This window comes from Rhinatrema bivittatum, chromosome 18 (genome assembly GCF_901001135.1).
Source record: "Rhinatrema bivittatum chromosome 18, aRhiBiv1.1, whole genome shotgun sequence".
Lineage (NCBI taxonomy): Eukaryota > Metazoa > Chordata > Amphibia > Gymnophiona > Rhinatrematidae > Rhinatrema > Rhinatrema bivittatum.
Window position 1 is genome coordinate 43,022,780 of NC_042632.1, and position 21,340 is coordinate 43,044,119.

The 21,340-nt window shown below is 42.5% G+C and overlaps 1 protein-coding gene across 2 annotated transcripts; it reads left to right on the forward strand.

The window, feature by feature from the left end:
* The first annotated feature begins 1,187 nt into the window (after nt 1-1,187).
* EIF4EBP3 (eukaryotic translation initiation factor 4E binding protein 3) lies at nt 1,188-15,059 on the forward strand. Of its 2 annotated transcripts, none has more exons than XM_029583627.1 (3): nt 1,188-1,596; nt 9,531-9,775; nt 14,592-15,059. In XM_029583627.1, the coding sequence occupies exons 1-3, from the start codon at nt 1,461-1,463 to the stop codon at nt 14,631-14,633; spliced, it is 423 nt and encodes a 140-aa protein (XP_029439487.1). In that variant the 5' UTR covers nt 1,188-1,460; the 3' UTR covers nt 14,634-15,059. The 2 variants fall into 2 exon arrangements, with proteins under 2 accessions (XP_029439487.1, XP_029439488.1); XM_029583628.1 differs by having other exon boundaries at nt 1,196-1,596; nt 9,531-9,701.
* The last annotated feature ends 6,281 nt before the right edge of the window (nt 15,060-21,340 follow it).

The window sequence follows — 21,340 nt, forward strand, 5'->3', positions numbered from 1 at the left end:
TTGCAACTTCTCACTTGTGCGCAAACCAGAAGATATGCGTGTACTCGACTGCCTTTTGAAATCTGCACGTGGCGGCTGGACATACTCACGAATCTCCAGGTTTGGGCATACACCAGACTTCTAAAATTTGCCTTGTAAGTGTATTTGGTTAATACATGGACTTCTGCTCCAGGAACTTATCCAAACCTTTTTTTAAACCCAGCTATGCTAACAGCCTTAACCACATCCTCCATCAATCAATGACAGAGCTTAATTGTGCATTGGGTGAAGAAAGTTTTCTGATTTGTTTTAAATGTTACTTAACTTCAGAGTGTATCCTGTCATCTTTGTATTTTTTTAAGAGTAACTGATTTACATTTACCAGTGTAACAACATTTTCCATATGCTTGGATCAGAAATGGGAGGGATAGCATGCAGGTTGAAACTAAGGAGGTGCCTTGCAAAATGTAAATATCAATATGTCTAGTTTGTAGGTGCATGTGATTGTCCAGGGAAGGGAGGGGGTGAGAGAGAGAGAAGCATTTTGTTTTTTTAAGTAGTTGTGAAGTAGCAATGGGGACCTATGGCCAATCATTGCCGCAATCACTCTTGCTTTATAAATTCCAAAGCGAGTGTAATTCTTTTTAGGGTCTTAGGGCGGTTCAGTTTAATTGACTTACACCCAAATGCGGATCTCAGCCATCGAAGTCCTCTTTTCCTAGATCTGAAAACAGTATGCTTGGTATAGATGCAAGTTCTGCCTAACTGTAATTATATAAATGTTATAGGCACATTTGTGATGTAGAAATAACTATCAACACTCGATTTTGAAAGTGCTATCTTTGAGGGGGGGGGGGGGTTTCCATTTACTGGCTTAACTTTATTAGTGACTGGGCTTCCCACTATTATGTTTCAGTCAAATACCCGTCTTTTCAGAGTGACTAGGCAGCCGGCCATTGTTTGCAGTGTGGTAAGAGCCAGGACCTTGTGTCTTTAAATTATAAATAATAAAAATCGCGTTACGTCCTTAATTAAAGAGGAGGGATAGGGCTGTAAGGGCGCCCTCGTGCCTCGTTGGTAGTGCAAACGTTTGCCTGCAGCAGTTAAAGCCCTGGCCCCTCCCACCTCCGCCCCGTGTGCGTCAGGTGGCCGCGCGGCCGTCCAGTGAGAGGTGCGCGAGCGCCTGCCGTGGGCGGCGCTCGCGGAGCGGCTGGGGCTGGTGCTGGGGTGCAGGGAAGGCGGAGGGTGCTTTGTGCTCTGCTCGGGGCGGGAACGCTGGGGCGTTTGAGAAACCTGCCCAGAAGGATTTGGGGCGTTCAATTTCCCTTTGAAGCGGTTAAGGAAGAGAAAAAAAAACAAACAAACACCCTACAAAACAAAGGCGCAGCAACAAGCCCGCCGTAGTGTCTGCGTACGTTTTTATTGCGGAGCAAGGAAAGCAGTGAGTTTAAAAGAAAACCCAGCAACAACAACAAAAAAAAATGTCTACGCCAAAGTGCCAGCAGAGCAAAAGCCGCCCCATCCCCACCAAAGTGTTCTTCCTGAAGGATTTGTCGCAGCTGCCGGACTGTTACAGCAGCACGCCCGGCGGCACCCTCTTTTCCACCACCCCCGGAGGTAGGTGAGCGCGGGCAGTGTCGGCCGCTGTTGCTGCCTCGCTCGGGTCAGCGGGGCAGTCGAGTCACCTGCTTTTGAGGGCTGGCTCCCTTTCCTTTCCTTTTACTTTGTGGCGCGCGCAGACATGGGACCCGGGTCCGTTCCTCCGCACGCCTCGTGCTGCACGTCGCGAGCTGCTTTCCGTTTTCCGGGGGGGGGGAGCAGGCATAGGCATTCTTCCCCCCCCCCCCCCCCGGGACTGTCTAAGCCCCGCTCGTTTCCCCCTGGAAGGAGGGCTTGAGTGACCTCCTCTTCAGGAGTTGCAGTCGTATATATGCACCCACGCTGGTTATTGCTTATGTAACAGACGTGTATCATTCCCTCACTGCCTAGGCTTGTTTGTTTATAAACTTTGGGTCCCCTCTGGTGATTTCTTCGGCTTTGCCTCCAGGCACTGTGTATCCGGTTTCCTCTGCCCTGGGAGGTTGGGTATTCAGTGCATCTTGCACAATTTTGGCTGTTAGCCTCTCCTCCTGTGTTTGTGTCGCCCCCCCCCCCCCCCTTCTTTGCTATCATGTGACGGTTTGTGTCCGGCTGCAGAGCCGGACTTGGCAGTGGCTTGCTAGTCCTTTTTGTAAAAGCTGGCTCGGTTGCTGCTTAGTTGCTGGTACCATTCGCAGGGGCAGCATTAGAAGGTGGCAAAAGTATGCGAGCCCGGCCCTGCGTGCACCACTTTGCAATTGGGAGAGGGAAGGCACCCAAAAGTGAGGCATGGGTCGGAGTGCATGTGAATCCGCCTTGAAGTGTCTGAAAGGCGGAATAGGAATTAAATAAAGGTGCAGCAGCTGACACTGGCCCTGCCTCCGATGCCCCCCAAAATGACCAATTGACCTTGCAGCCCCCTAGGGTTTGCACAAAACATTATCCATTCCTCTATAGAGTATAACTTCGCTCTGCTTTTAAGCCTGTATTGATCGGAATTTTTTTTTTTCAGGTGAGGAGGAGGAAATATATGATGGGGGGAGGGGGCGGCAGTGGTCAGTGTGTGGGGGACTGAGGTCCCCCATCCTGCACTGTTTACTAAGTTACCAAGGGCCAAGAGTAACATAAGTATGAGAAAAAAAAGTGCGACAGCTTGCTGGGCAGACTGGATGGGCAGTTTGGTCGTCTTCTGCTGTCATTTCTATATTTCTATGTATATGTTTCTACTGTAGCAGCACACTGGTGCTCTATCTCTTCCTTTCATTGCCAGGTGTTCAGTTCTCATGCTGTGAGAGCTTTTCTCACATGTCAGCTCTGCTTTTGCATTTCTTTGGTTTGCTAACCTTTCCACATTACCAGATTCCTTCACATTTCTTATCCCTTATCTCCACTGAGCACCTGCCCTCTTATTTTTCTTTCTCTCTCTTCCCTGTCTGCTCCCTCTCTCCTCCCCAGCCGCCACTGCCTCTCCACTCTCCTCCAGCGTCCATCCACCTATCCGCCCGCCCCCTTAAGTTGACCTGACATGCCACTGCCAACTGCTTTCTGTGCTGTCAGAGCAAGCATTTAAAAAAAAAAAATCATGGGATAGTGCTGCCCCCCCTGCAAATTTTGTGCCAGCACAGATAGTTGAGGGGGTGAGGGTTGCACCGCTTCTCCTGCCTGACGGTACAGCCTGGTCTGCAGCGTACACAGCTACTGGTTATATACATGCACATCTTAGAGGGGAAGCAGTAGAATACGTATGGGCTCTACTTATGTGCAACCCAAATTCTAATTGCAATTTATTATGGGATCATCTCATCCAATGCAAGCAGCTGTTTTTAGAATATTCTGTTCCCTCAGTATCGCATCACGTAGCTAGAATTCTAGGAAACTGGGCGAGTGTTCTGTTTACTGCATTTGGCTTGCTCTGGTTACTTACATAAATCACAAAGAAACTGGCACAGAACTTAAAAAAAAAAAAAAAATAGTGCACCAGTCTATAAAGTGAAGGGTAAAGCAGGCTGTGCAAAATCGAGTTATGTGAAATACAATTTGGGAAAAATGTCTAGGTTTGTGTTTGACAAACGTTTAGCACCTGGTGAAATAAAAACCATTAAAGAAAATATAAGTAAAATTTCAGTGCTATGTGACACTGAACTGTTCACCTTTTTTACTTTCCTGTTTTACTGTACACAAACGAAATACTATAGTATATAGCAAGTATTTCATCTTTTTTTTTTTTTTGTCGCCACTTGTTGCTTTGGTCCAGTTTGTTCAGTTTTTGGCAGCTGGCTCGGTGCCACACGGAAGACCCAGATTCAGTGGTGTGGGGCTCTGTGTCCTGGGCCAGCACTGGGATTACTGCAGGGATCCACATTCGCACTTTGGGTGCATGGGCCCTCTTTCCACTCCCCCCCTCAGCCAGGAACTGTTGCTGAGGAGGGGGGGGGTGGTGAATTTCCAGGTGGTTGCAAACAAAGGCTCATGGTGCTGGCTCCCAGCCCCAGTTTTCATTGACCTAGAAACCAAGAGGAGTTAAGAAATAGATCATGGAAAGACACTTTCACTGGACATGTGATACAGTAGTGAAGATGTCCTTTCTGAAATTAAGCATATTCTAGTATCTTTATTCCTGGCGTAAATCTCCATTTAACACGGTTTTATTTTAGGGAATGAAGGAAGCATATGGTTATTTAAAAGAACTGCCACTAGATAAGAAACCTTAGCATATCTTAATTAGCCTTAGGACAGATGAATCAATAGCCTGAAAAGTTCAGGGAATACATTTTTGGAGGTTCTAGAGTCTTGGCAACTCCACCTTGTTGATTACACAGAATTGGATATTAATGCCCCAGTGCTACTTTATCTGTTTATCTGGTTCCTTTTTGAGCCACTGCCGTTTATCTGGTGGCAATGGGCTTATGGATTGCATCATGCAGTAGCTCTCAAGTGTCTTAAAATGTGACTCCTGCAATTTACTTGTTTGCAAAAGCAATTTTTTTTTTTAAAGATGGCTTGAGCACGTCAGTGTCTGAGGAAAGACTGCTTTTCATTTTACCAATTGTATTTTAGAAAACAGCCTAGAAAGGCAGGATCTAGGATTCCATGAGAACATTTTAATGGATGGCATGTTTACTACACATTAATTTCTTTTTTATTAAAATTTCTTAATTGCTAATGCTGAGCTCTAAGTGACGCACAAATGGAACATACATAATTATAATAGTTTGAGTGAATATAAAACAACTCATACGTATCTCCTGAGGAAATGTGAATGTGTTTTGGTTTTTTTTTTAGTATTCTGCTGTATTGCCCTGTTAGACTCAGATTCCTGCAGGCATGAATGGGTCATTCTTTGTGCTTCTCCGGTGAATTCAGAAGCCATTGCCTTCATTTTGTGCTTCACATAAATTTTTGAGCTGTTGGTGCATTGGGATGCAAAGTACAGGTCAGTAGGAGGCTCAGACACCATCCAAGTTGCAAAGTTTTAAAAGAAATACATAGTACTCTGAATTATGATGGTAACTTTTAAACATGTGCCTGCCATTTGCCTGGACGTGTCCGTTTTATAACATACACGCATATATGTGCGCATGTTATAAAATAGCTTGGATGCACACGCATGTGTGCACAATTTTAAACAGAAGCACGCATGTGTGCGCAAACTCCGCTTCTACCACGTAAGTGAGGGAAATTTATAAGGTATGTGCACCGAACTCATAGGTAGTTTTCCCAGTTCCCAGTTCACCCAGTTAAGAGAGAGGACTTCCCAAGCCCCCCCTAATGAAATAGTCTCCCTTCCCATCAACCGTGAAACCCCGCTGACTAGCCTAATTTTTATTTTACTACTTACACAACATCCACAGCAGTAGTAAAGTTATGGGGTAGGGAAACCTGGCACGTGCCTGTTACATGTAAGTATTTACACGCACATCTCTTGGCCTTTCCTGACACGTGCTGCCCCTTTTTTTTTTTTTGAAACTTTTTATTTGTGCACATAGCGGAAGATGTGTGTGTACTCGGCCGATTTTTAAAATCCATTTGGCGTGCCGGCCCGACTTATGCATCTATCTCCCGGTTTTGGCGCATGCCAGGCTTTTAAAATTCACCTGTATGTGTGTACATCTGTGTGTATGTGTTTGGATCGGAGACAGTTCTTAAAATGAGTTGTTTCCCAGGTTTTAATGTGAACTGCATGAAGTGTGCATGGATTTTTCATTGCTCGCAGTGTATATTTGAAACTCAATAGGAAATGTATTCCAGACTCATCTTAGAGGAATAGTTAGTTAAGGTCTGGGATTACAGGAGCAGATGTGATACCTAGATGGGGAACCTGTTATGTGGATATTGTGTGTCTGATTTTCTTTTGCTTCTTTACACACTGTCAGGTAGATTGAGACCAGTCTGGCCCACATCATTGTCACAGATGGGGGTAATATGCATACCTGGGAAATCTCAGGATTTGGCCTGGAGACTCCAGAATTCTAAAAGAATTACCGGGTCTCTGTGCCAATACCGGAAATCTCCAGGTGCTGCAGCAAAACCAATCCGCTTGGACCTGGAAAGAAGAAGAAAGGAACGTCATTGGTCCTGCGTGGCTGAAAAAGGAGGAACTCTACAGTGATTTCTACCATCTCCAGACCTTTTTAACTCTTAACTTCGCTTCCTCATGACACCACCTGCTCCTGCACAGCCCGTTTCCTGTATCCAGCCACTTGCCTGCCCCATCCTGTTTGCCTTGGCCAATCGACATTGCGATTTCCTGCCCGTGCATCAAACGAGGAGTAAGAAACAGGCAGCGTCCACTTCCGCAGCGCAGGAGTAGAGGGAAGAGGCTGCTGCTGCCCCAGGAGCCCAAGTTAGAGTCTGCTGTTGCGAGTGTGTTTTGAAAGGGGGGGGGGAGAGAGAATGAATGAGCATGTCTGTGAGAGTGAGTGTGTATTTGTGTAGGAAGAAGAGATCTGAGAGTGTATGTAGGTGAGTAGGAGAGAGCTAAGTGCAAGAGAGCGTGGTTGTGAAAGTGAGTGGGCAAGTGTGTATGGAAGAGGGAGAGACACGAGTGTGTGCGTTGGTGGGAGAATGGCAGAAGTAAAGGTATAAATGGACATGTGAGAGATTGAGCAGTGAAAGTAAGTGTAAACATGTAAGAGTGTTTGAGAGCACATTTGTGAGCATCCGGTCCCGCTGTGCAGCTGTCCCCCCCCCCCCCCCCTGCTAACCCATAGTAATCTCAGGGTGACTGGAAGTCAAAAGTTCCCAGGGTATGGTAATATGTGCCCAAAAAAAAAAAAAAGTCAAGGTGGCTTGAAAAATGCTGCTGTGGAGCTGACCCGAGGGCTCTGGGTTTCACTTTCAACTCTGATCTTTTAGTCCCCCGGTCAGCATAGGTTGGGGATGCTGCGGGGCAGTGTGACAGCACAGTGGCCAAATTTGGGGGGACCATGGTTGCAGGGATCTAGAAGAAGCCCCCCAGCCCTGGATTTTCACTGTCATGATTGCACTAATGTAAATGGGGAGGAGATAAAAAGAAGAGGAGGAAATACACCCCCCCCCCCATTTGAGCCTACAAATGAAGGCTCAAAGTAACAGGTTCCAGTCCCAGTTCTGACTGAAGACCACAGGAGCAGGAGGAAACTCCTGGGTCAACACAACCGCCATGATGGCTATCGTTACCAAAGCACTGACCCAGGAGCCATCTGTGCACTTCAGCACCCGCGGTGGAGCTCTTTAAGAGAAGCCACTGTAGCAAGAGAGTTAAAACCTAGCGTTTTCTTCACCATCTCTCATAACCGAAGAAAACCCGTATACCTGTTTCACACCATAACTGTCTTTCAAGCACTGGCTTTCTGCAGCTTTATGATATTTTGCAGGTTTTGTAAATATGGACTTATCGGGGCAGGGTTTTGTTTTTTTTGTGTGTATTTTGTGGTTTTTTGTAATGTTTGTCAAAATTTATAGATGGGGGGGGGGTGGTTACAACATAATGGAGAGAGAATTGACAATCTTAATATTTCGAGAGGTGGGGTTAGCAGGGAAAGCAGTAGCACAAGCTGATGGTTTCCTCGAGACTTGGGTCACTGCTCATGTGACTTGCCTAGTGCTCCGAATGTAAACAAAGCTTCCTTTAACTGTATGTGCGTGAATATTATGCAATCTGCAAGGTCGGTTGCATTTCTTTTTCCTTGCTCTGTGAAGAATGAGTGACTCACGTGTGTGTTTTGTTGGGTGCTGAACAAGAGAACTGCTTGTCCAGGCCATTCAGCAGTCAACCACTGGTTACTTGTGTGGTTTGATAAGGTTTATCTTTTGCTGAGCACTGTGTAGAAGGGGTCAGGCAGGTGACGGCACTTTTGGATGTGCTGGTGGTGTGCAGCAAGCTTGTTTTTGCGGCGCTTCATCAGTTAGAACAGAGATCAGATTCTGTTACCTCCAGGATTCATTGCGCTCCTCTTACATTTTCCTTGTAATCAGTAACATTTTAATTTCCTTTTAATCGGTAACATTTTCCTTTTAATCAGCAAAGAAAGAGCATTCTCGATAGCAGGTCCCTCTATTTGGAACAATTTACCTCCGGACCTCAGACAGGAACCCTGCCTACAAACATTTCGAAAAAAAACTTAAAACCTGGCTATTTAGCCAAGCTTTCCCTTAATCTATTCACTTTCGGAACTCCACATCTCAAGCCTACAGGACAACTTACATAGTGATACCCTTTTTATCACAATGGTTATCCCTCTGTCTTTCTCTTTCTTCTATTCCCAAGTTCGATCTCCTTGTTATATGTAACTTTTTTACCTCCTCCTGATTATTTTACTGTTAAATGATTGATAACAATGTTTTTTTCCCCTTGTTCCATGTAAACCGATTTGATATGACACCTGTCATGAAGGTCGGTATATAAAAGAATTAAATAAATAAATAATCATCTGAAGCATTGCAAGGGCTGCACAGATGCAATGTCAATTGCAGTAGTAGTTGGTTGTCTCCAGTAGGTTAACGGTTTTGTCCCTGGTTAATTTCAGAGTCTAATTTGCAGATTAGCTAATTTTATAGAAGCTGTGCACCTATGCAATGGATTGCAAAAAAAATGACTTTGGTATAGTGATTCTTCTGATTTATTTAGCATTTTTTTTATTTATTTAGCATTTTTTATATACCGAGGTATAGCAGAGTTGCCTTCACTCCGGTTTACATACATATATTTGTGACATCTTGCATTTTGGTGGAACAGCGACAGCCTTGCATTTTTAGTCCCAAGTACAAATCAGTTGTTTTTATGATAGGTTAGAAATGCATGAAATGGGAAAGGGTTTTTAAATAGTTATGTGCAGTGTTTGTGTCATTTGTAATCCCCCCCCCCCCCCACCTCAAAAATCAGTGATTTTTCTCTTTAGGGTGATTTGGCTTTCTGTAATGCTGAATTGCTCCCTTATGGTGTATGGCAGTTACAATATAATATCTATTATGTTGTAACCTCCACTTCTATTAATTTTGTACCATACTGTACCACACCGTACCATATTTTCCCCTCAAAACTGAAATAACTTTTTTTTTTTTTTAAATTGAGATGTTCTCTTCTTTTGAGGATGCATCAAATGGTTATGTGAATGTTTCACTCTCTTCCCCCCCCCCCCCCCCCCAAACACACACACACACACTAGTTTTGTGAGAGTGGCAGAAGGTCACTAGTTTCCTCTTGGATATTTTCCCTCTCCTGACTGTGGAGAAACTTTGGGGAAAGTTGTAATAAATTGTGAGAGTGTCAGCTTAGCTGGAGGGCTTAAAGATAAAGCAGATGTTGAACAGTTGTACCCTTCATGTGAAGCTGGGTTGCACAGCCTATTGGGTCTCTTCAGAGTTTTTTTTTTGTTTTTTTTTGCGTCTGCATTGCCTGGTCTTCCTTTTATTGGAAATGGAAATCCTTCTATAATATCGATGTGTATAGAGTGCCTTGGTCTGGATTAACGTCACCACTTGTCTCTTTGCAGGTACAAGAATTATCTATGACCGCAAGTTCCTCTTGGAATGCAGGAAGTCTCCCATCGCCAGGACCCCTCCTTGCTATCTCCCTCAGATCCCAGGAGTCACTCTGGGGCAGCACCCCATGTCCAAACTAGAGGATCTCAAAGAGCAGGAAAAGACAGAGAAAGAAACTCCAGGTGAAAGACCTGTTCCTAGCATCCAGCTGCTGCTGGTCATTCTCTCCTGGTTTCCCCCTCTACACATTACTCGGGTAACCCTCCTGTGCCTTCCTGCTGCTGGGCTTGTTTGGGTCTTCTCTGCTGCAAAGGCTCGCACTGCTTCGTGCTGATCAAATCTGGTTAAATATTGGACGCACATTGTTTAATACAGCAAAAAGCCATATAACAGGTTTCAAAACTGCTACTTTCTAAAGACAAACAAGGGTGTGCTTGCACTGCTGCACATGTAGATAATTGGGTCAGGAATTTAGCAACTGATCTAATATAATCTGAGAACACACATGCTTCCCAGGATCCAGGGGCAGCCGTTTTGTTTACAAGACCCTGACGGTTAGTAGATAAAAGCAGAGGGATTGCTTTGGTAACCCAGCCCTCCTGTTGGGTGTGAAAAGAAATGTGGCTCTTCCCTAGGCTCACAAAATGCACTGTAAAACTGAAGAGACCTCTTAGAATAGAAAATAATCAGAGAGAGACAAATATAAAAATAAAATGGAAAACACATACTCTGAAAGGGAATAAAAGCAAAATACACAAAAATGAAGGCAAGGAAATCTAGCTTTATAGAATAACTACAAAAGTACCTATTACATTATATCAAAGAATCTTAGCTCCTATGCTTAATGTTTAATGTAGCTTGTGAAAATATTTCTACCCTTAACATAAGACTTGAGGTAACTTGCACGTAGTTTACCATGGGAAACTTGCTGGGCAGATTGGATGGACCTTTTGGACATTTTCTGCCATTGTTATGTAAAGAAGTAGTTTGGTTATCTGTAAACACCACCATATCTTTCCTCTCACATGAGGCCATTTTCTCAGTAGATCATCCCTCCTGGCCAGCCCTTCCTTACATGACTATTTTTAATATTTGAAGAGTGAGAGTTGCATCAGTAGCTTGGGATAGAGAGGGGGTCTCCATAGATTGGTTCCTCTGGCAAGCAGCCCTCGAGAATCCCACTTCCTACTAAATACAAGCGGTCTTTGAGGCTTGGTGAGCTGGGAAATGTTGGCTCTGGGCTACCTGCCCAAAAGAAGCCACTGCTGTGGTCTAGAGCAGTTCCCTGGTAGTGGAGAAGAAATGATGCTGCGGCAGCCAGTGAGGCTGATAAAGAGTGGGAAAGAGGCTGTGGAGGCAGGGAGAGGAGAGAATGGGAACAAAAGAGAGAAGTGAGTCTGCGTGATTGTTTGTGTGTGTGAGGGAGAGAAGTAAGTGAGAATGTGTATGTGTGTGAATGAAGGAGAGAGTGAACAAGTGTTTATATTAGTGTGTGTATGTGTAAGACAAAGCTTTTGTGGTTAGGGCTGTTAGTGTAGCTGGGTTTAAAAAAGGTTTGGATAAGTTCCTGGAGGAGTAGTTCATAAACCGCTATTAAGTTAACTTAAGGAATAGCCACTGCTTTTACTGCCATTAGTAGAATGGGATCTATTTAATGTTGGGGTACTTACCAGGCAATTGTAACTTGGATTGGCCAGTGTTGGAAACAGGACACTGGCCTTGATGGACCCTCAGTCTGACCCAGTATGGCAGCTTCTTATGTTCATTGTGTGGAAAATGCAGCCACACAAATGCAGTACTGGGGAGATGCAGAAAATAAATGCATTTAGGGCTTAAATGTCTGTCTGCTAATTGTTGCATATTTGATGAGAATAAGAGTTGTGATGGAGGGGAGTGTTGCTGCTCACATACCCTATGTTTTTTTAATCCTTGACAAGTTCTTTCTCTGGAAGATTAAGATAACAGTTAAAGTAAAACCCTTTAAGGTTCAGCCGATTAGCTCAGATAACTGTTTAACACACTGCTGCTTTTATGACTTCGTCGCCCCCTTTTGCAGTGAGTTTACATGTGCAGGACAAACAAAAATATATTTTGTATTTGGCACATCTTTCAGCCTTTCCATCTGGCAGCAAGAGGCTGGGCCAGACTCCACATGGCAGCTGAGAATTCTGACTTACCTGATCCCGAGGAAGCTGTAGCCAGAAAAGGATGGGTGACTGAATGTCACTCAGTTTTAGAAATTCTGCACAAGTGGTGGTGATTCTGTAGGAAAAAGGCCTGTGAGACCTGGGTAATAGAAACAGAATACAGTGGCAGATGAGGGACCCTGAGATCCACTCAAGTCTGCCCCTGCTTGATTTTATTTATAAAATGTAGGTGGATTACTGGGGTGAATTCTAATGGCAGGATCGGTGTTTTTAAGTTGTAACACCAAATAACTGTATGGCTAGCAGGAAGTCGGGCGTCTTGTCAGGTTTGATTAAAGGACAGCATTCTTGCCATCATCTGTAGATTTCCAGCCAGACAAAGCAGAGCTGTTGCACGAGTTGTGGCCTTATGTGAGCAAGGATGTTTTTGTGGTATGGCTGAAACTCTGAAAGGCAGCAGAGCTGCGTGCAAAGAGGAGCATAACATTTGGGGATGAAACTATTGACAAAGAGTGCCTGTTGCCTGAGGAACAAGCATCCTGATCTGTACTGTAAGGACATGCAGCCTTTGCCCCTCCCGTATTTACTGTTGTTAGAAGGGTGAGTCAGCATCCAATACCTGGGAGAACATGAAGCTGAGCTTGCGTAAAAGCAAGTAGGAGGATTGCTGCATATTTCACCTACCTTTTGTAGGTGAACATGTCTAGGACAAGCCATGTAGAAACTAGCTAAGCATTTTCTCCCCCCACCCTTTTATTTTTATTTTTTTAACGTGCACAATTCTTTGTGAGTTGGTGCCTTGGAATTTGGCAGCCATTTTTTTATTATAAACTTGAAAAAACATTCACCTAGCTAAGCCATTTATAAAAAAAAAAAAAAAAATGGGTACCCTTCCTAGTGAATCTCAATGTTCAGATGCTTTCAAGACCTGCGAGTTGCTCAGACTTGTACTTCCACAAATAGCGCATGCGGTGTGGCTGTTTCCATGGCTTCTCAACATGAGACAGACCGCTTACACATGGTGACAACTGGAACGTAATTCATGGCTGCTGGTCGGGGCTGTGTTAGTGCAAGGATTTTCTCAAAATAGTCCATGGCATGAGCATGTGATCGTGGTGTGATGCCTATTACTTTATAATTTGCAGCAGGATGGAATTGTATGTGCAGCCTGCATGCATTTCAGAATGTGTGAATATGGAGCTAATAGCAGAAATCAGTTTTTTAATATCTATAGAAAAGCATATTCTGAAAGAGTTAGGTGCAAGTACGTGAGCAAGCTGTTTTCCCTTTGTTTTGCTGATTTATTAACCACTAAAATGAGTTGGGGTTTTTTTTTTTTTTTTGCAAATGGGGAGAGTAGTGCCTGCTCAGCAGAGTCTATGCAATCTGTATATCATATAAATTCAAGCCTGCCCTACCCTTCTCTCCACCCCTTAAATAAAAGAATGTGCTGCATGATTCATCAAAAACCAGGTCAGCTTGCAGAAGCAATAAAAAGACATTTCTTTCCTTCCTGCACTTTGCCCAGCCCCTTATGCCACATAATGCGAGACAATTTAGGGCATGATGCCTGGAGAGATACTACCCTAAATTCTATTGCTAGGTTTACATACCACCTTGCACTTCCAAAAGAGACTGAAAGCGACTTACATGTGAAAGCAATAAACCATTTAAACATAAAACTTCAATAAACATAATAAAACACATCAACATTGCATGATAAAGACAAAAATCTTATTATGCCAGTTACTAGGGGTGTGAAAAGCAGTATTTACAGGTCTAAAAAATTATACTCCCTCCACATATCATAAAATACATAATTCAGTATGTTATTAAAAAATAACATTGTAAAATTTAAAAAGAGTTTTAAGGACCTGGCTATTTTGCCAAGCCTTTGAAAACTAATTAGGAGTTGCTTTGTATGCTGATTAGTTGATTGTATGCTTGTGTATTTTATTGTATTTTTTAAAATTATTTTTATTGGATATTTTAACTGATTTTTATGTATATCTAAAGGTGGTATATCAAAGTAACTAACAAATCTTACAAAAATTGAATACATTATACATAATCATAATACAAACTCATACCCTCTTATACATTTTCTGCCTTCCCAAATACAAAATGCCTGAAAAACTCAAGATCACACACTCTCACAGGACAGGGAAGCCATTAAACACACCCCTAACTAAAGAAATCCACACACAGCATAAACCACTAATCTAAAATTCTAAAAGCATGCTCTCCTCTTTACAGCTCAGAAAGAACCCCCAAAGGTGTGATCCAAAGTGGATCACTTCTTTAGAGGCATAGCAAAAATAATCTGGTTTTTCAAAAAGAATTGCATATATTCTGGTAAATAATTTCACTTATGCAGTTCAGCTCAGATCGAAAAGAATACTTTGTACATTGGATGGAATTTTCAGGATATTAGCAACGAATATGCACGAGTTTTATATTTGCATATAGTGGAGGCAGTGCATACAAATATACCTCGTGCATATCCTGAAAACCTGACCTGTTTGTGTGATACTCCAGGACCGGAGTTGCATACCCTTGTTCTAGAACAACAGGTCATGCTTTGATGCTCAAAAAGGAGGTAGACTCAGGAATTGCTTAAATGAACTAAATCACAGGAAAAAGTGGATTTAAAGGATTCTCTGTGGTGCCGAAGAAGTTGTAAGAGCAACAGAGGATGCTTAGTTGTAGGGAAATGAAGATTTAGCTAGAGAGCAGGAAGGCTCTGTGATACTGCAGCAGGAAGAGATATTGGGCAGAACAGATGGGACCTGGGTGGTCTTCATCATTTCCTCTGTTTCTTCAATGGAATTTATCAAGTAGATCCTTTCTTGGTTTTAAGTGCATCTTAATGTAATATAGGAAATCAGTCATCTCTCATTTAACTGTTCACTTTCTTTCCCATAGGTGATGATGCTCAGTTTGAAATGGATATTTGAATGGCCTTGATTGATTTGGGCAGACAACTTAAAATAGCACGCGGGAACTTTACAAGTTGCTCCATAAGTAATTCTCCTTTACCACAGACCAGGCGACGACAAAGAGAAGGTTTTGTTAACTGGAGTTGGTGGAGAATGTAATTTTTTTTTTTTAAAGGTGCTTTTCCGTACTTTTGGTTCTTTATTCTTTACATTTCTTGGAAAATGTTTTAAAGGGGTTTTTTTTTGTTTTGTTTAATGCTGGCCATCCGCTGGCGAGCATTGGAGAGATGGTGGTCTCATTAGACCATGTAAAATAAGAGACGTTTCTTAAATCATGTGTTAATCTGCATGATGCAAGAGCAAAATTCTTTTTGGGAATGGCAGCTGTCCAGGATATAGAGGAAATGTACATTTTTTTTTTTTTGCAACTGTTGAATAAAATTCATGTAAACACTTGGCTGGAATATTCTTTTCATATGGTTGACTTGCTGTTTAAACGATAGCGGTGTAGCTCTTATGTTGCTGCTGTTCACCATAGAAACAAGTACTAGTGATGGAGAGGAAGTTAGGCTACCCTGCCAGTGGTTAATGGAAGCCCAGCAAAAGTGCGTGCTGGCCAGAAAGACTGGGTCTGGAGGAAAGCCACCAATAAATGAATATGCTATTGTTAAATGCTCAGATGCAATGTTTTCAGTGCATTTAAACATAACATAACCTGTGCACCAGTAGCTGTGATTCACTGAAACAATATAGCATAAAGGTAGAACCTGGCAAAGCTCTGCATTATTGTCGTCACATTTATTTCACGTTTTTGTCAAATCTCAGTGCATTTTACAATAAAACCCCATGCATTTTACAATCTATAAAAAGCATAATTCAAAACTTGCAAGAGGGATTATAAAACAGGCGGGAACTCCTGGGGTAACTCTACATGAAGGCGCTTTGCCCTCTGTGCTGGGAGCTGGGAACAAGACCATGAAGTGGCAGAGCTTGAAAACAGATGGGCACGAATGTCCACTACTACCAAGAACCAGTTTAGAGCCTAACCAAAAATTGTGAAAGTAGATATGTCAGTTTTAAAGAGAGTTAATTTTGGCCTATGGTGTTTGTGTAACTTCATACATTTGAAAAACCAGATTATTAGATCTCAAACTCAAACACCTTATATATGCAGACTATGTTCAGATAGTGATTCCCCTTAAAGAATCACTAGACAAAACACTTGAATACTGGGAATCTTGCCAATCAAAAATTAATGACCTCCTCTCCAGCCTAAATCTCATCCTAAACACCTCCAAAACCGAACTAATTCTCATTACTCCTGAAAACAACAATCACCACACTCACACATCCCCCTATCTTCTCAAGTCAGAGACCTAGGAGCCATTATTGACAACAATTTGAACCTGAAAGCTTTTATAAATCGCACCACCAAGGACTGCTTTTATAAACTACAAGTATTGAAAAGAATTAAGCCTCTATTCCACTTTCAAGACTTCAGAACCATACTTCAAGCAATAATCTTCGCAAAATTAGATTATTGCAATGCCATACTTCTAGGCCTTCCATACTCATACACCAAACCACTACAGATGGTACAAAATACAGTGGCTAGAATCCTCACAAATTCCAAAAGAAGAGATCACATCTCACCCATCTTAAAAAAAAATCTTCACTGGCTCCCCATCCAAGCCAGAATCTTCTACAAATCCATCACCATCATCTACAAGTCAATCCATCACCTCACCTCCCTGGACCTTCAATATCCGCTCAGCCTTCATACCTCTCAAAGACCAATCAGAGAAGTCCACCGAGGATCCCTCCAGGTACCGAACACAAAATCCACCCGACACAAGGGTAAGAGATCGGGCATTCTCGACAGCCGGACCCTCACTTTGGAACTCCATCCCCACAAATCTGCGCCTAGAACCCTGCCTACCAACTTTCCGCAAAAGATTGAAGACCTGGCTTTTCAAACAAGCCTTCCCGGACAACTCATAACCACCTCCAACTCCTGTAACAATGTTACTATTTGGTACTGTAAATAATCTTTAAGTTATTTATTTACTCCCCTCTGTTCCTCTTTTTTTCTCTCTCCCAGTTATTCTACCCCTGGTTTTTTGTAACTGCATCCCCCTTGCACTAGTTTAGTTCTACTGTTCAATGCACCCCTTGTTTCTATGTAAACCGGCATGATGTGACCTGTTCATGAATGCCGGTATATAAAAAATCTAAATAAATAAAATAAATACATTTTCCCAAAATGTTTGCTTTCCATTGATGTATGTCGATGTATATTTGTACAATATTTAACATGGGTATGTGTATGTAGATGTTTTATGTGTGTAGTTTAAATGCACGTGTAAGTATAATAAATAATAAGCAATGTATGTTATACTTTTTCTGTATTTAGTTCTCCCACCCATACTTTCAAAAAAATATTCCACACATCCCTTTGTTTCAGTGACTTAAGTGCTGCTTATAAATGTGCAGTTACTCTAATGGAGGTGAGAATTTGAATTTGTGTTGTCTTGTCTAATTCTTGAGCAAAATTTCTTTTGCTCTGTTCTTCAGTTGGGCTGCCACCATAGAGCTCAGGTGCCACCTGCTGGCAAATGGTGGTATATCACTTACTGCATTCCTTATGCTTTTTAATGTTGGGGGAACTCCGTATACAACTGTTTTGGTTTCTTATGCTATTGCTAAAGAATATAAACCATACACTGAGCTAGTGCCACAACTTTAGGGATGTTCTCTCTCATTTATGAAAGCAGCGAAGAAAACATTCTTGTACTTTGCCTGGAGCCCTGTGTGCAGTTGTGATTATATAACCTCTGGCTGCGTTTGTCCAGGAAATACTAGGTTTGATTCATGTGGTCATCCATTTTGGTTTCATATGGCACCTTTTATCAGGTTAGTGTACACTAGAAATGAAAAAGTATGAAGCAATTCATATGGTTAATGTAACATGTCTTCTATTAAGGGGGAGGCTTGTTCACAGGGCCCCCTCCCTCGTCTTCTCCTAGTGCACGTCCCTCAGCTTACAACCATTTACACCTGTTTCTGAGCCAGCAGAGGAGCTCGGCACACTTTTATTTATTTTTATTTATACATATTCTGTCTTTTGTAAAGAATGAATTGTCCTAGTCCGTCCTGTGCTAGGATACAACCACCTTTTCTAGAAGCATACCAGAAAATGACCATCCTGCCTGTCTTGTCTGCTCATCCATACCCTCCCTCAGAGCGACCCCTGCGCTTATCCAGTGCTTCTTTGAATTCGGGTGCTGTCCTCGTCGCCATCACTTCCACTGGAAGGCTGCTCCATGCTTCCAGCATCCTTTCGGTAAAGAAATCTCTCTTCAGGTTACCCCCTTTCACTGAAGAACTGGCATCTGCAATGGAAGGTGGAGCACATCAGCCAGCAAGAACCTTTTAAATAAAAACAGCAATGAAAAACCAAGATGCATCCTCCGTGCCTTTTTCTGGAAAAGGTGCTTTCTGAATCTTTTCCAGCTCCGCCTGGCTTTTTCTACATCCCATGTTCACTACATCCCATGTGTCCAGCGTGAAGAGGGGTTTCCTCCAGGTGTAGGGGATTGGGTAGTAGAGAGCTGTAATAATCCCAGCCCCCTGATGGAAGATATATTAGTGGGGTTCAGTGTGCTGTGACTGAAGCTCAGCCTGTGGCAAGGGGAAATGAGCTTGGGAGCAAAGGGAAAGCACAAAAAATTAAACAAACTTTTCTTTGTTCCTAAAAATTTTTGGCTGGCATGTTAAATATCCTAAATATTTTCTAGCCCTGGTATGGGAATATCTGAAGTTCCCAAATGTGAATAAAAGATGATGTGCAGTAACCCTGGTCTGATTCAATCCATTGATTTTTATTTCTAGTGAAATTAATCAGAAGTGATTTTCTTGGAAGACGAGATGAGATTTTTGAATGGCACAAAGTGTGTGTGCAGTTTTTCATATTCAGTGATGGAATCGTGACTGTTACTTTGTCAAGTTTTTAAAGTTTATGCATTGCCTTAAATTTTTTTTTTTTATTTTTTTTTAGTAGAAGCAAGCAATTAGGGATGGGATAGGGTGAAACTTTAACCTCTTTGGGACTGGATGGTTCAATCTGAGTTGAGAAACCTGAGCTACAGTTGGTTGCAGTAAGGGTGGGGCCAGAGCTTTAAGAGTGTGAGCTGCTTTGGCAGGATAACTTTCTGCTCCTCCCCCCCTTCTCAAACTGAGCAAATTGAGTTTATCATAAGGAAAAAGGAGTGCACTTCATATTAAATCTTAGAACTAGTCTCGAGCTCATGGGTATGGTAACTTTAACACCGGGGTGCGGGCATACATATACGTGTGCATTTTATTTAATAAATTTTATATACTGACTTTTCATGCGAGCATATCAGAGATGCGGCTGTTTCATAAATATGTGAGTATATGCGCGCATGGTATAAAATAGGCTTGAACGCATGGATGTGCACAGAGGCTGCCTCTACTGCGTAAGTGGGGGGACTTTAATAGAAACACACGCCAACGCAATTACCAGTTAAACTGCTTCGTTCCCAGTTCACTTCCCAGGACTTCCCTAACTTCCTCTTAACTCCGACCCTTAAAACCCTGCCGATACGCCTATATTTTTTTTTGTTTTAGGATTTACATGCCATCCATAGCAGAAGTAAAGTTTACACAGTAGGGGATCCCGGCGGGTGCTTGTTCATGTAAGCTTTTTACGTGCTGGTTTCATTCATAAATCCGGGAATGCTCATGACTCGCCCCTTTCTTGGACTTTTTCGTTTGTGTGTACCAGGAGGTTCTCGGGTGGCTTTTAAAATTCCGCCCAGTGTGCGCCAGCCTTGACATACTTGGGTATCTCCCAGTTTTGGCATGCATCGAGCTTCTAAAATTCACCTAATGGTGAGGAAAGTTAGAGGAGGGCTGGGCTGCAATGCGATTTTTGCTTGTTTATAAAAAAGAAAAAAATGCACCAAGCTTGACCCAGGCCAAGTTTGGTGCATTTGGAAGGCCCATAAAAATATTCATGTTTCACATTAGAGTGGGCTACCATTGAATTGGAAATGCAGGCCCAAATCCAAGCTGGGAGGAGAGGAACTCCTCAATTTGTGGTGGAGCCAGCTTCTGTCTTCAAAACATCTTCCCAAGCATATCCTTGAATTCTTGAACAAGTTAGGATTTTATGATACCTGCAATGAATGTGTATGAAATAAATTAGAATAGACTGGAGGGCCAATATGTGCACATTTATCTCATGTATATGTAGACATTTCACAGGGAATCCATATATTTTCTTTTAACATTAATTTCACTCTTCAAACTAGACAGTGTAAGGAATACTTCAGTTTTTACCAATACAATTAATAGCCAGCTATTGTATATCCATTCTATCTCCTAGAGTACTTGCTTTATTATTTTTTTTTTTTAAGTTGTTGAGGCATAATTAAAGGAACAAGAGAGGCCAATCTCCTTAGTAAAAGAATTTGCATAAAACAAATCTGAGTGCTGGTCACTTTAGATGCAATCAAATAACTTTTTCAAGGAGGTTACTGGTATCTGGTTTCTATAGCATGAGAATCTTATCCATGCTCAAATAAGTGCTCTCTAAGTATTCACAGCTCTGTCACCTCTTCAGGATCCTAGGATTTTCACATTTATCCCAGATCAGGGCTGCTGAGGGTTCAGCATCATCCCATAACTGGATTACACTGGAGAGAGAACTTTTTGCAGGCATACAGGCCAATACAATACCAATGCGCTTAAACATGTGCATGCAAACTGGACACATTCTTTTAAAGCACGCACACTCCCCTCTTGTGGGCGCTCGATACAATAGGCAAATGATCCACCATGCTAGGGATAAATTGTGCATCCCTAGTGCGTCCATGGTATTGAGCACCTAGGAGATGTGGCTGTGCATGGGTTAGGAAAATGGATGCTCGTAAATTGAGCATGTCTCTTCCTAACCTGACAGCTTTAAAGACTTTTTTTTTTTTTTTTTGCTGTTTCTGTGGTTCCTCCTGCTTAGAATCGCAACAACATTAACTTGGAGGAACCACAGAAAAGCAATATTTTTTGCTTTTCTGTGCATGGCTTGGGATGCCTTAAAACTTAATGTCAGCTCTAGGGCTGGTGTTAATTTTTGAGGGTAAAAACATGCACGTCCAGCACGCGGTGACTTTTTACATCGGGAGTACTAGCTAATAGCCTTATCAACATGCATTTACATGCAATGAGTGCTATTAGCTGCATGCTGGTTTGGTTGCGCCTTTTGGATGTGTTAATCCCGGTATTGCATCGGGCATAAGTCTAGAGTAAACCAGTGCGATATGTATTCTATACAGGAACATCGGTATATAAAAATTAAAAATAAATAAATAGTGTCCAATTGCATGTTCAGCGGTGCGCTGACCTTAGCACCCGATATTGCATCAGCCTGTGTGGGTGCGGACATTTTTAAAATAAATACATAGACGTTCAAGAAAGTGATATTCGAAGGTTAGCATTGACAAGGGTATGGTGCTATTCTGTCTTAGCCACTCATAGGTTGCAGTGGCAGTCTGGAACCCCTCTGCAACAGATTTCCAGCCGCAATAATACTGCAGAGCTCTCCCAGGGCCTGACTGCACCCTCCAGTTCATCATACAGTAACTGAGCCCCCTCTTTGGGTCTGGCTGCTCCAGTGGCTCTTTGCGAACTCATGGTTATCTCCAAACATCAGAA

What these genes read in the sequence shown, in the direction of transcription:
- EIF4EBP3 (XM_029583627.1), top strand. Translation starts at nt 1,461, where the DNA reads ATGTCTACGCCAAAGTGCCAGCAGAGCAAAAGCCGCCCCATCCCCACC. An exon ending in CTTTTCCACCACCCCCGGAG is followed by an intron (nt 1,597 to 9,530) that starts GTAGGTGAGCGC and finishes GTCTCTTTGCAG; the next exon opens with GTACAAGAATTATCTATGAC. An exon ending in CCCCTCTACACATTACTCGG is followed by an intron (nt 9,776 to 14,591) that starts GTAACCCTCCTG and finishes TCTTTCCCATAG; the next exon opens with GTGATGATGCTCAGTTTGAA.